Source organism: Macaca thibetana, chromosome 15 (genome assembly GCF_024542745.1).
Source record: "Macaca thibetana thibetana isolate TM-01 chromosome 15, ASM2454274v1, whole genome shotgun sequence".
In the NCBI taxonomy this organism is placed as follows: Eukaryota; Metazoa; Chordata; class Mammalia; order Primates; family Cercopithecidae; genus Macaca; species Macaca thibetana.
In genome coordinates, this window is record NC_065592.1 from 53,759,190 (window position 1) to 53,772,854 (window position 13,665).

The window sequence follows — 13,665 nt, forward strand, 5'->3', positions numbered from 1 at the left end:
GTTTCTGAAACATTTTCATGTAATTATCTCATTAGAGCCCACCCTATTTGCAGTGGCCATTTGTCATCCTTTTGGCAGAGTTTCTCCCTTACCTTGTCCCCAAACACCCTTACAGGAACTGGAAGTGACAGATACTGGCTTTCCTAGTCTTCCTTATTACTGGGACATGAGTATTATTGCTTGCTAGACTCTCCAATCTAATTTGGTGGACCCAACTCAAACTTGAATGACAACCAGAAGCAGGACTTCAGAGAGTCTGTTGAAGTAAGGGTGACAGCCACGGTAACTACATCGTTTCCGAGACTGCAAAGTTCTATCACCAGCAACCAATGTCCAGCATCAGTGTGTTGGTGCAGGCTGCAGTGTTGGTACCCAGAGGCTTTATTGGGAGGAGAACCTCTAGCTTGTTTCTTCAGCTTCTGGGAGAGTCTGTGAGCTGCTTGATGTCCTTTAATAAATTCATTTTCAGCTTTTATATCATTTATAGATGATTTCTGTTTCTTGCACCTAAGGACCCTGACAGATATTAACAGTTGAAATTGGCAGAACAGATACTATTATCCAAGTTTTAAAGAGATTAAATAATATGCTTAAGCTCATTTGGGTAATAAGTATTGATCCCTGTCCCCATATCTTTTTCATGATGAAAAAGGAATAGAGAATAGGAATACATATCACATATTCGCCTCTGAGCTTCCTGAGAGTAGGCACCGTATCTTATTTGACTTTGGATCATTATGTATTAGGTTCTGTTGCTTTTAAGGTTATATCAAATTGTAATTAGGTTATATCAAGTTATAATTTGTTTAGTAATCAGGTTATATCAAATTGTAATTTTATTGTAAGACTACTTGTGTATCAAGTTCCTTTCTGTCTCTAGTCCTTTTCACTGCAATTCTCTCTTCCTGGAATCTTTGTCCCTTTGCTTTTCACTGTCCAAAGTCCTGTTCATCATTCAAGTCTTAACCCAAATGTCTTTTATTAGAGAGGTCTTCTTCTCTGACAGTCCATACTAGATTAGTGCTCCAACTCCTTCTGGTCTCCCACCTCATTATATGTCCTCAGTGCACCCTGTACTATTCCTGTTAGAAGGTAAACTTTGGAACATTAAAATTTTAAAGAGCTTGTTTGAACAGACAGCAATTCATGAATTGGGCAGCTCCAAATCATAAGTGGTTTGGGGCTCTTCTAGAGGTAGCTGAAAGCTTTCAGAGAGTAAATGCAGAGCATAGCAAAGAAATTATTTGATTGGTTAAAGTTTGAGCAGTTGTCTTATTTTGACTGTTCTTGTGGCAAGTTCAAGACAATATAACTGATGACTAGTTGGCCACTTGTGATTCTATTTTAAGTTTGTTTCCCTATGTAGGAACTCAGTGCATTAAAGCGACTTCAGTCTAATGACCTCCAATTTCATTATTTTAACACTACATATCACTCATTATAACTTGCAGTTATATATTTACTTTTGTTGTCAAAGATAACAAACCCTGACAGTAAGGACACATTTTTATCCATAATTTACTACTCCAATAGGGAAAATAGTCCAATGTGAAAGGAATTCAACCTTGATTTGTACAGCAGTGATTGGATGTTTTAAAGGGAGAATGACAGAGTAGGGAAGGGGGCAAGTGGGTACTCAGTAGAGTCAGGGGCAATAAGGCCCAATGAAGAGGATACCACGTGGTACTGAATATGGCCAGTCATGCTTATGTAGCCCAGGGTGCACAGAAGAAAAACGTTAATAACTCAAAAATGTCTTTGTAGGATGTGTGTAGGTTTTTTAATAAAATAAACTTTTTGGCCAGGTGTGGTGGCTCATGCCTCTAATCCCAACACTTTGGGAGGCCAAGGCAGGATGGTCACTGAGGCCAGGAGTTCAAGACCAGCCTGGGCAACATAGTGAGACCCCACCCTACAGAAAATGAAAACAAAAATGAATTTTAAAAAAGAAAAGAAACTTTGAGGAGTGACATCATTAAGTTATTCTACTATAAAATAGAGAAAAGTTAGTGAACTTACTAGTGAATAGGTACATCAACTAAGATTTTGGATACACTGGTAGGAGTGTCTATTGAAAGAAGATGGCTATAGACATCCAAATGCACATGTCCTTTGACCTAGTAACTCCACTTCCAGGAAGTCAGCACGTATTCACACTGAATTCATACATATAAATGACATATGCTCATTGTCCAAGGTTATTTCTTTGAACAGTGCATGTTACAGAGAAAGAATAGGAAAAAAATCAAACAACACTGAATTAATAATGCTACAGTCATAAAATCACATGAAATTTGGCCATCTATAAAAAACGATGCCCCTTGTATACTGATATTGCAGAGGCTGACTACGAACCCCAGAGCTGGTATAAAAATATTTTGGCCAGGCACGGTGGCTCACACCTGTGATACTAGCACTTTGGGAGGCCGAGGCGGGTGGATCATGAGGTCAGGAGATTGAGACCATCCTGGCTAACATGGTTAAACCCTGTCTCTACTAAAAATACAAAAAATTAGCCAGACGTGGTGGCAGGTGCCTGTAGTCCCAGCTACTCAGAAGGCTGAGGCAGGAGAATGGCATGAACCTGGTAGGTGGAGCTTGCAGTGAGCCAAGATTGCGCCAGAGAGTTCCTTATCTGATTAAAAGCAAAATTTCTGGGGAATGATGCTACCATAAATCCCCTAACTTATGGCCTTGAAGAAGCTGGAAACACCACTCCTAACCATATAGATGAACACAAACTTTCTTATTTGTTCTCCTAAAAGTCCATGTTTCTATTTTTCCCTGTAAAAGCTGTTTCTCCCCCACCATTTTCCCTACTTAGTTATGTAAGCCTTAAAGTTTAACCATTTGACTAGCCAGCTGCTGCTTTTGTTGGCTGTTTTATGCATAAGAAATTGATATTTTTCTCCTGTTAGTCTGTCTTTTGTCAGTTTAACTCGTAGGCCCTTGAATAGTGAACATGACAGGGTAGAGGAAAAGTTTTCTTCTTCCCATACAATATGGAAAGTTTTCCAAGATATATAAACTAAGGTGAATAAGTATTCAATGCTAACATTTTCTTGCATCTGTATAAACAATCTTTGGGAACAACACAAGAAACTGAGAAGCCTCCAGAGAGGAAAACTGGGTGGTTAGGGTTTGAAAATGTGCATCCTTTACATCTTTTGAATTTTAAACCAAGGAATGCATTATTAATACTTTTTAAAAATAAACTTTTGGCCAGGCACAGTGGCTCACGCCTGTAATCTCAGCACTTTGGGAGGCCAAGGCGAGTGGATCACCTGAGGTCAGGAGTTCGAGACCAGCCTGGCCAACATGGTGAAACATGTCTCTACTAAAAATACAAAAATTAGCTGGGCGTGGTGACAGCTACCTGTAATCCCAGCTATGCGGGACGCTGAAGCAGGAGAATTGCTTGAACCCGAGAGGCAGAGGTTGCAGTGAGCCAAGATTGCGCCATTGCACTCCAGCTTGACGACAAGAGTAAGACTTCATCTCAAAAAAAAAAAAAAAAAAAAGTTAAAAAAATAAATAAATAAACTTTCAATAAGGGGACAATAAAAATCATAATGAATATTCACGTTAGCCATCTTTCAATGAATTATGTAATTATCTAGACAATATTTCAAAGCATATGAAAAGAAAGGATAAAGTGTCCTTAAATGTTTAACAAAAAACTTATTAAAAGCCAAGAAAAAAGCTTACTAAATGTATTAGCACTAGAAGAATGTTTTTCTCCTTTTTGGGCACCAAAAACTTGAAAACAGCAATTATCTTTTGGGATATTGAAATGTATTAGCTTTGAAACATTTTCTGCAATGTTCTACAGGACCGGCAAGACAAATGTGATTTAGAAGCTGATAACCATCCTTAAAGATGAAGTTCATATTTCACTGTTTGTTTTTTTTTTTTTGAGACAGAGTCTTCCTCTGTCACCCAGGCTGGAGTGGAGTGGTGCTATCTCGGCTCACTGCAACCTCTGCCTCCCAGGTTCAAGCGATTCTCTTGCCTCAGGCTTCTGAGTAGCTGGGACTACAGGTGCATGCCGCCGTGCCCAGCTAATTTTTTGTATTTTTAGTAGAGACAAGGTTTCACTGTGTTAGCCAGGACGGCCTCAATCTCCTGACCTCGTGATCCACCTGCCTCGGCCTCCCAAGTTGTAGGATTACAGGCGGAGCCACCTCGTCCAGAATAATTAGCTTGCTTTTCTATAGAGCCTCCTGCTCTGGAGTCATGTAACCAGAGGTCACAAGACTTGTAACTTCGCCAACTACTCCTACAGATAACATTACTATTGTGAAACCTAATTAACTGGTGTTTGAGATATTTTTCAAATTTAGCATTTTGGCAGACCAACAGACACAACCTGGACCTGTGAACCCCACTCATCAGAAATGACTCAGGTTCAGGAAGATAGTTCTGACACGCCTGTGATTCATCCTTGACCCAACCAATTAGCATTTCCCATTTCCTAGCCTCCTGCCCACCAACTGATCCTTTAAAAACCTAGCCTCTACATTCTTGGAGGTGGATTTGAGAAATATCTCCCATCCTCCTCGCTCGGCTGGCTCTGTGATTATTCATCTTTCCCTGCTGCAACATTTGTAGTTCTCAGTGCATTGGTTTTTTTGGAAGGCAGCAGGTAAGAACACAGTTGGGCAATTACAGCATGAGGCGAAAACTTTTATAAAGGGTTGGTGGAAGCAAGACCAAGAAAATATACTTACTTGATTGGTTAAAGTGGAAAGTCCATAGTTAGAGGTTTGTCTGTTTCTGTTAGTTAAGCTTAAGTTTCATTTTACTGTTTACATTGAGTTGGGCTCCAGAGCTGGAGCTATCTCAACCTAATAGCCTCCAAATTAACATTTTTTAAACGAGGCAAATTCTTTATGTGTGAAATGGGAATAATAATACTATCTACCTTGCAGGGTTATTTTGAGAACTAAATGAGAGACTGTGAAAATTGGTAAACTGAATACAAAGTTGAAAAACATTTCCTGTTATATAGGAGGCAGTAAACTAGATGGTTAAGATTCATGTAAAATAAAAGGTCTTGATAATAATAAAATGTAGTCCGGTAGAAAAGACAGACATAAAAGAATATATTAGAATGCAGTAAATACTATATTGACAACAAATAAAACTGCATTGGTTCCCCAGGGGAACTAGAAGAAACCAGAAGATAAACTGGTGTTGAACTATGACAGATGGAGAAAGTGGAATTCTAAGTTAAAAAAAAAATGCATGTACAAAGAGCATAGAGACATGGACAGCATACAGTATAATGTGTTCAGGGAATGGTGACAAATTCGAAATGGCTAGAATAAGAGAGAAAACAGAGGGAGATGAATCTAGTAAAACAGATTAGGGAGATTGTGTGAAAGGCCCTATGTAATGCTGTACTGTAAGAATGGAAAGCCAGCCGGGCATGGTGGTTCACGCCTGTAATCCAGTACTTTGGAAGGCAGAGGCCGACAGATTACGAGGTCAAGAGATTGAGACTAGCCTGGCCAACATGGTGAAACTTCGTTTCTACTAAAAATACAAAATTTAGCTGGGCGTGGTGGCGCGCTCCTGTAGTCCCAGCTACTCGGGAGGCTGAGGCAGGAAAATCGCTTGAACCCGGGAGGCGGAGGTTGCAGTGAGCCGAGATCGCGCCACTGCACTCAGCCTGGCAACAGAGCAACACTCCGTCTCAAACAAACAAACAAACAAACAAAAAACAACAACAAAAAAAATGGAAAGCCATCAGAGGTCGTCAAGCAGATAAAAAACAATAAAGTGTGTATTTCACAAATATATTTTAATGTGTAGGATTGGCTGGAGAGAAGGGGTAGAAAGGCTAAAGAAAAGTTGAAATAATTTAAGTAAGACTAATTGGTAGAGATTTCTAACAGCTAGAAATACAGACCTAGAGTTTGGAAAAGACAATATGGGAATACAGCTTTAGAAATAAGCAAAGTAGTAAATAATCCACCCAGGGAGGGGATATGGTAGCAAAGAAGTATCAAAAGGCAACATTTCAAGAATGATCTCCCAAACCAGGAGAAAAGTGATTCCAAACCTAGAGTGGAAGTTTTAGGAAGGGGAGAAATCAGAAAAGTGTGAATTGGGCTTAGCAATTTAGAAAGGTTTGTAGAAAAGTGTAGTTGGATGCGAGAGAATAGCGGATGGGAGGGAAACAAAGTAAAGAGACAGGTCATGTTGACCCTGGTACTCAGTAAGATCTGATAATGACCAGCAAGTAGCACCACGGGTGGGTGGGCGGGGGGCTTGTTAACAATACGTATCTCGGCTCTAACCCAGACCTACTGAATCAGAATCTACATTTTAACAAGTCGCCAGAAAAAAGTAGTTATACCTTTAAAAAATTGACTTGGACCACTGTATTTGTTTGTAAATTTGACAATAGAGGGTAGGACATTCGGATAACTTGAAACGGAGGAATAGTTCAGTGATTAATAGTTCCCAATTTGGCCTCAAGCTTTCTCGTTTTAATTGAAAAACACAGTTAACTTGCAAAAACCTCGGGATTATCAGGGAAAAGAGGTGAGGATGACCTAACAGTACACACCAAACAATCTCACTCAGCCATTCCGCCAAGCCCAGCGCGAAGAACTCAGGCTTAAAATATCCGGATTCGGCGCGCTGGATGTTCACGCCAACTGGCGCGGCATTATGGGAGTTGTAGTCCCGGCCCGCGTCCCGAATTACGACAAACGGTTGGGCCCGGAGTCGGAAGAGATCTGGGTTTGGGAAGGATCCCCGGGTCGGGCGTCCTGGTGGCAGGGAGGGGCTCTTTCTCTCTTCCTTGGCGGGGAGTCCCGAGCCCAGGAGTAAAGCGAGCTCAGCTCCACATCGCCGTCAGCTGCCGGGACGCACACACTCTGCGTCATGGAGGGCTGAGGCCGATGATGAATTCCGGTGTGCCTGTCAGGCTTGCTGTGTCACTCGGCCCGCTCGGCGCGCCCCTTCCCAGCCGCCCTTCCGTACCGGCTCTCGGGCTCTTCCGGTCTCCGGCCGCCACTTACCTACAGGCCCTTCTCCGGCCGCGGCCCGGCGCTTTCCGAGTCGCCCCTACGGACTGGACTTGCGCAGTGCCCGGGCACCGGGCGCCCAACAGACACTGGCCATGACGAGCGGCGCCACCAGGTACCGGCTGAGCTGCTCGCTCCGGGGCCACGAGCTGGACGTACGGGGCCTGGTGTGCTGCCCCTTTCCGCCGGGGGCCTTTGTGTCCGTGTCCCGAGACCGCACCACCCGCCTCTGGGCCCCAGACAGGTGAGCCCTGGGAGTTGCCCCCAGGTTGCCCCCGGCTGTGTTGCACGCTTCCCGGAGAGTGGAAAGAGAGTGACCCTTCCCTGTCAATCCTGCCGTCTCTCTCTCCCCCCAGTCTTCCCTCTGCTCTCCGCTCCCTTCCAATTCTCAGACTACTGAAACTCTGTGTAAGAAACCATCGAGATTTAAGTGGAAAGAGCACCGGTTTGGGGGACCAAAGACCAGCCTTGTTGTGCTAACTTGACCGCAGACCAGTCTCCTACCTTTTGGGCCTTCAGTTTTTGGACGATGATCTCCCAAGTTTCTTTTAGACTTGAAAATTTATTGATGCCAATTGCACCCTCTGAAGTGAGGTAGTTTGAAGACATCTGACATGTCCCTTTTTTTATTTTCGAAGAAGATGCTCTGTAGTCTTCTCTAAAATTTAATTTTTGAAGACTTTAGTTCTCAAAAATTGTATTGCTGAATCCTCTTCTCGTCCAGGTTAGAATTTTAGTCTGTGGTCTGTGCTGGTCTTGAGGGAGTGAAACCTCTTGGATGTTTTGTTTCTGTGCATGTGCTGTTTCTTGAGGAGAAGGAGCATTCATTACCTTCAAAGGATTTGTCAGAAAGGTTCACGAACCAAAAAAAAAAAAGGTTAGGAATCAGTCCTGATCGAGTTCACGGGCTCAGCCCTGATTTGGCTGGTTGTTGCAGGATATTTAAGAACTAGAAGACAGATTTCAGTTCACAGAAAGAAGAATTGAGGTTATTTGTTATTTAGTAGCTCTCCCACTGTTAGGAATTTCAGAATTTGAGTCACCATCCATAAATTCAGTTGATAACTATTGAGTGCCTCCTATTTGTTTGGGATACTGGAGAGGAATAAAGGCAGACAAGTTGCCAGTTTTTCTGGAGCTTTCTTACAGTCTGATGGGGAAGATACGTTAGAAAACAAGCCAATAAATAATTAAAAACTGGCATATGAAGAAAACATACAGTTAATAATTAGGTGGAGAGATATTAAAGGAAGCCTCTCTGAGGAGTTGTTTGTTTAAAGCTGACATTTGAAGCATGAGATGGATGGAGCTGGTCGTGGAAGAGCAAATGGGGAGGGTTGAATTGGAAAAGCATTCCAGACAGCAGGAGGAGCAAACAGGAGGAATTTAGCTGTGAGCTGAGGGCAGGTCTTTGAGGCTGGCAAGAGCCAGGTTATGGAGTTTGCAAATGGAAGCCTTCAAATAGTTTCAAGCAGGGAGCAACATAATCTGATTTCCGTGTTGAGAAGTTTCTGCTGGCTGATGATAGAGAATAGATTGGGAAGGGATAAGTGTAGAAGTAGGTTTGTTTGGAGGCTTTTGAAGTAGTATAATCAACACAAGATGGTCCACTAGACTAGGTATAGTATAGAGCAAATTCCTGTATTAATTGAATGACATGATCTCTAAAGATCTCTTCTAACTCTAAAATTCTATAATATCCAAAACTACTTAGTAACACTAATATTTAACTTTTTGTTTGAGTTATTAGGTTTTTAACCTTTAAAATGGAATCCAGTGGAAGCATAAGCCCGGTAGAATATAACCATTGCAGTAAGGAGTATAGTCAAGGATGCCTGTTTTAATAGTGGAATCCTGTCATTAAACTTTTGGGACTACTAGTTTGACAAGAGTTTAATCACTGGAGTGGTTGTACTTACCAGGAACTTGAAGAACTTTGGGCTGAACTGATTCTCTATTTGAAAAGTGATTTTGTTTTTCATTGAACTATTGATTTCTTTTCTTTTCTTTTTTTTTTTTTTTTTTTGAGGCAGAGTTTCGCTCTTGTTGCCCAGGCTGGAGTGCAGTGGCACGATTTTGGCTCACTGCAACCTCTGCCTTCGGGGTTCAAGCGATTCTCCTGCCTCAGCCTCCCAAGTAGCTGGGATTACAGGCATGTGCCACCACGCCCAGCTGATTTTGTATTTTTAGTAGAGCTGGGATTTCTCCATGTTGGTCAGGCTGATCTTGAACTCCCGACCTCAGATGATCTGCCCACCTTGGCCTCCCAGTGTTGGGATTACAGGTGTGACCCACCATGCCTGGCCGAACTCATGATTTTTTTGTTTTTGTTTTTCAAAATTCATTCCTGTATGTATTTATCTAACACCAATGAAGAACTTGCATTTTGCCAGTTACAGTGTTAGTGCGTAGTGAGGTAAGATTATCTAGTCTCTCATATCCAGCTGGTTACGTTAGCAAACTTGTCCATCCTGTGGCCCATGGGTGACTTTGACAGTGACCCAACACAAATTCATAAACTGTCTTAGAACATTATGAGGCTTTTTTTGTGATGTTTTTAAATGCTCATCAGCTATTGTAATTATTAGTGTATTTTATGTGTGGCCAAAGACAATTTTTCTTGCAACGTGGCCCAGGAAAGTCAAAAGATTGGATACCCCAGGGTTAGAGTGTTTTATAGTCATTAGGTGATTAAGTTCTTATTGATGCCAACTAAAGTGTCTCAACCGTACCTTTAGTGTTGTAGAAGTGTCCTCAAGTCTGACATATTGACAATTTTTATTTCATGATACGTGTCTTCTCTTTTGTGTTGCTGTAGCAGAGTACTACAGACTGGGTAAGTTATAAAGAAAAGAAATTTATTTTTCATAGTTCTGGATACTGGGAAGTCCAGTATCAAGGTATCGGCATCTTGAGAGGTCCTCTTTGCTGCTGCATCATCCCATGGTGGAAGGGCAAGAGAGCACACAGCAAGAGGCATGGGGGGACAAACTTGCTTTTATAACAAAGCCACTCTCTAAGCAATAATGACATTAATCCATTCATGGGGGCAGAACCCTCCCGATCGAATCACCTCTTAAAGGTCCTACTTCTCAACATGGTTGCATTAAAGATTAAGTTTCCAGCACATGAACTTTGGGGGACACATTCAGGCCATTAATAGAATATGTGTGTCATTTTGTTTTTTTTGAGACAGGGTCTCACTTTGTTGCCCAGGGTGGAGTGCAATGGTATGATCACTGCTCACTGCAGCCTCGATCTTCTGGGCTCAAACAATCCTCCCACCACCTCAGCCTCTTAAGTAACTGGGACTACAGGCGAGAACCACCATGCCCGGCTAACTTTTATTTATTTTTGTAGAGATGGGGGTCTTACTAGATTGCCGAGGATGGTCTCAAACTCCTGGGCTTATAGCAATCCTCCTGCCTCAGCCTCCCAAAGTGTTGGAATTAAAGGTGTGAGCCAGCACTCCCAGCTCATAACAGCATATTAATAAAGTTAATGAAATCCTATAAATGTTTGGAACCAAGTAGTAAGTGAAATTTGCTTTCCCATGTAGCCAAGTGGTAAATGAAATTTACCACTGTAAATTTGAATCAGTACCACCGATTCAACTTCAGATTCGTTGTTCGTTACCAAATTGCCTCTTACCGAATCTGACCTGGTCTGTCTACCTCTAATGCAAATGAAATTTACCACTGCTTTCCATATATGTTGTTGCCAAGGTTCATGTAGGGATGGACTGGGAATAATGGGGGAAGTTAGTTCTAGGGAGGTAGAAATAGTTCTGTTTTAGAGTAGACTGAACCAGATACCTAGTCTTTCACAAAAGCCGTTTGAAAACCCGGAAAGTCTCGACCTTCTGAACACCTTTCAGAATGGAGACATATCTGTTAGTTGGGCATTGAACTAAGCCAGCAACATGCCATTGTTTCAGACTACTTCAGACCTCTATAAGCTAACTTCAAGCTAAATTACATTTCCCAAGTCTGTCTGTCATTGACTTCTGGGTAGGGAGAGATGAGTGAGATAAGACTTCAGCAACTTTGCCTTTATATTGCCTTGCCTTTTGAAAAACGACCCCTATTTGAAGACACATCTTCAGATACAGGATCTGATTATGTTAATCTATATTAATAGATTTTTTTAGGTGTAATCTATTAGTTCCTACTGTAGAATATGAGAATTTAGCTCTCTTTCTGCCTTCCACTCACCCCATCACATATCCATCTTTTCTGTGCTCTGACTCTTACAATTTAAGCTGTGGAATAATCTATAACTCTTCCTCAACAATTTTATAATCTCCATGTGGCTAATAATTGTTTTATTTTGGTTTTCATTTGCTTAGCTTTCTATGTGTTTATCACTGATTCAACTTCAAATTCTTTGTTCGTTACCAAATCACCTCTTAAGGCATTTAGATACATTGGATATTTTACAATTTCCTCTTCGGGACAATGCAAACTTTCTGACCTGGTCTGTCTACCTCTGATGCACAACTAATCCTGGGGTTTCCCTTCATCGTTGTTTACAAAATAACTTTTTTGAACCTCATGTGTTGGATTTTTACTGTCAGTATCCTTTAGCTTTCTCTTTGTTGGTTTCTTCCTTGTTGCCTTATTGGAACATAACCTCTAGGAGCTTCCTGAAACATAGTGCATCAGTAATAAATGTTTTAAGACCTTGCAAGTCTGAAAGTGGTTTTATTTTGCCTTGCTACTGGAACGATAATTTGAATGGTTGTAGCATTCTAATTTTAAAATAATTTTCTTTCAGAATTGTGATGGAATCCATTTTATTTCATCTTTTAGTGTTACTGTTGAGAAGTCTGAAACCATTCTGATTTTTGAACTACTATTTTTTTTCTTTCTGTAAGGCAGTCTACTTCTATCCATTGTTCCAGCCCATTGGTGGGCCCTTTTACTATGAAAACTCATGTCCATAAAGTCTGGGAAATGTTCTTCAATTAATTCCAATTAATTCTTTGGCTGCTTTCTCTTTATTCTGTCTTCTTTTTTCTGAAACTGTTTTTATTCAGATACTGAACTTGCTTTCTAAATTTCTCTTTTTTTTTTTCTTGTCTATATCTCTAGCAGGTTGCCTTGACTTTTTGTGAAATTATGTCCTGTTTCATGGTTGCAATGTCTTACACCTCTAAGGATGATAATGACAATTTTTAAAAATGTTTTAAGTTATTTTCTCCTTAATGGTCTGTTTTCCTCCAGATTGGTTTTTTTCTCGTCTCTGTTTGTTTTGATCACTGTATTTCATGCTGGAGGCTTTCCCCAGATGTCTGGTAATCTTTATTGTGTGCTCAGCCTTATGGGTAGAGAATTAAGAAGCTCCTGGGAGATCTATGCTCCTGAATGGGGCTTGTTGGTTGTGAGTTTTACTGTTGAGTTATCTGGTAGGGCCATTATATTGGGCTGATCTGCTGCCTGGAGGATGAGGGTGTGGTTTCCAGGGTTTTGTTTTGGTGGTCTTGGGCTCCAGTTCTTCACACTCCAAGACTCAACTATCCTTATGTGCCCCCATTCAAAGATTTTCACCTTTTTAAAGAAAAAGCTTCAGACTTTCGCTGAGTGCTAGCAGGACAGTTGTCTGGCTGGGTTGTCTAGCTGCCTGCCCACCCCTCCCCCCGCCTTTTTTTTGTCTTAATATCTAAAGTATTTTTTTAAATCAAGTTAAGAAGTACTTAATGCTAACCATGTAAAACATTGTGCTAGGGACTTGGGAAGATACAAAGAACCTAATCTGGATTCTGCCATTAAGAACTTCACAGACCACTATGGAAGATGCACACAAACATCTATGCTTTGAAGTGCTAAGGGATACATATAGCAGGTAGATTTAGTGGTTTACGTAATACAGGTTTTAAAACATGTTCTTTTGACTTCCTCTGGACTTATTGATAAAATGGTTTCAAAAGCATATTAAAAAACAAAAACAACACCCACTAAAATGAAGTGAACAAGTTGAAATTGGTTACTACCAGATACCTTTCTTTGAAGACTTTTTCATAACGCTTCAGATTCTGAAGACTTTCAATTAGTCTTTCTTATCTTAGTTCCTGCCTCTTTGTCCTCATTTCTAGAGGTATATAGTGCTATTAATTCTTTTCCTCCATTTTTTTATTGTGAGAAAACACACATAACATAAAATTTACCATCTTAACCATTTTAAAGTGTACAGTTCAATGGTATTAAGTATATTCATAATGTGTAACCATCACCACCATCCATCTTTTAACTCTTTTTTTCCCTTTATACTGAAACTGTGTACCTGTTTAAGCAATAACTCCTCATTCTCTCCACCCCCAGACCCTGGCAACCACCATTCTACTTTATGTCTCTGTGATTTTGACAGCTCTAAGTTCCACATATAAGTGGGATCATACAGTATTTGCCTTTTTATAACTGGCTTATTTCATTTAGCATAATGTCCTCAAGGTTCTTCCATGTTGTAGCATATGTCAGAATTTCCCTCCTTTTTGAGGCTGAATAAAATTTCATGTTTATACCTCATTTTGTTTATTCATCCATTGATGGACACTTAGGTTGATGTCACATTTTAGCTATTGTGAATAATGCTACTTTGAATATGGTTGTACATATATCTCTTTAAG

The 13,665-nt window shown here is 40.7% G+C and overlaps 2 protein-coding genes across 3 annotated transcripts in view; one reads left to right on the plus strand and one right to left on the minus strand.

Moving 5' to 3' along the window:
- IFT74 (intraflagellar transport 74) overlaps positions 1 to 7,131 on the minus strand; it is a 129,612-nt gene extending 122,481 nt beyond the window's left edge. Inside the window, exon 1 of one of the 2 annotated variants that reach the window (XM_050761717.1) lies at positions 7,035 to 7,131. The gene's annotated coding sequence lies outside the window, so the exon portion shown is untranslated. Of the gene's footprint in view, positions 1 to 92; positions 112 to 7,034 lie in introns of those variants that run through there. The other variant, XM_050761719.1, reaches the window with a different exon arrangement.
- The window catches only part of PLAA (phospholipase A2 activating protein), a 41,301-nt gene continuing 34,594 nt past the window's right edge, over positions 6,959 to 13,665 (plus strand). The window contains exon 1 of the mRNA XM_050761716.1: positions 6,959 to 7,284. Within this exon, the coding sequence (XP_050617673.1) occupies positions 7,136 to 7,284 (149 nt within the window). The 5' untranslated portion in view covers positions 6,959 to 7,135. The remainder of the gene's footprint in view (positions 7,285 to 13,665) is intronic.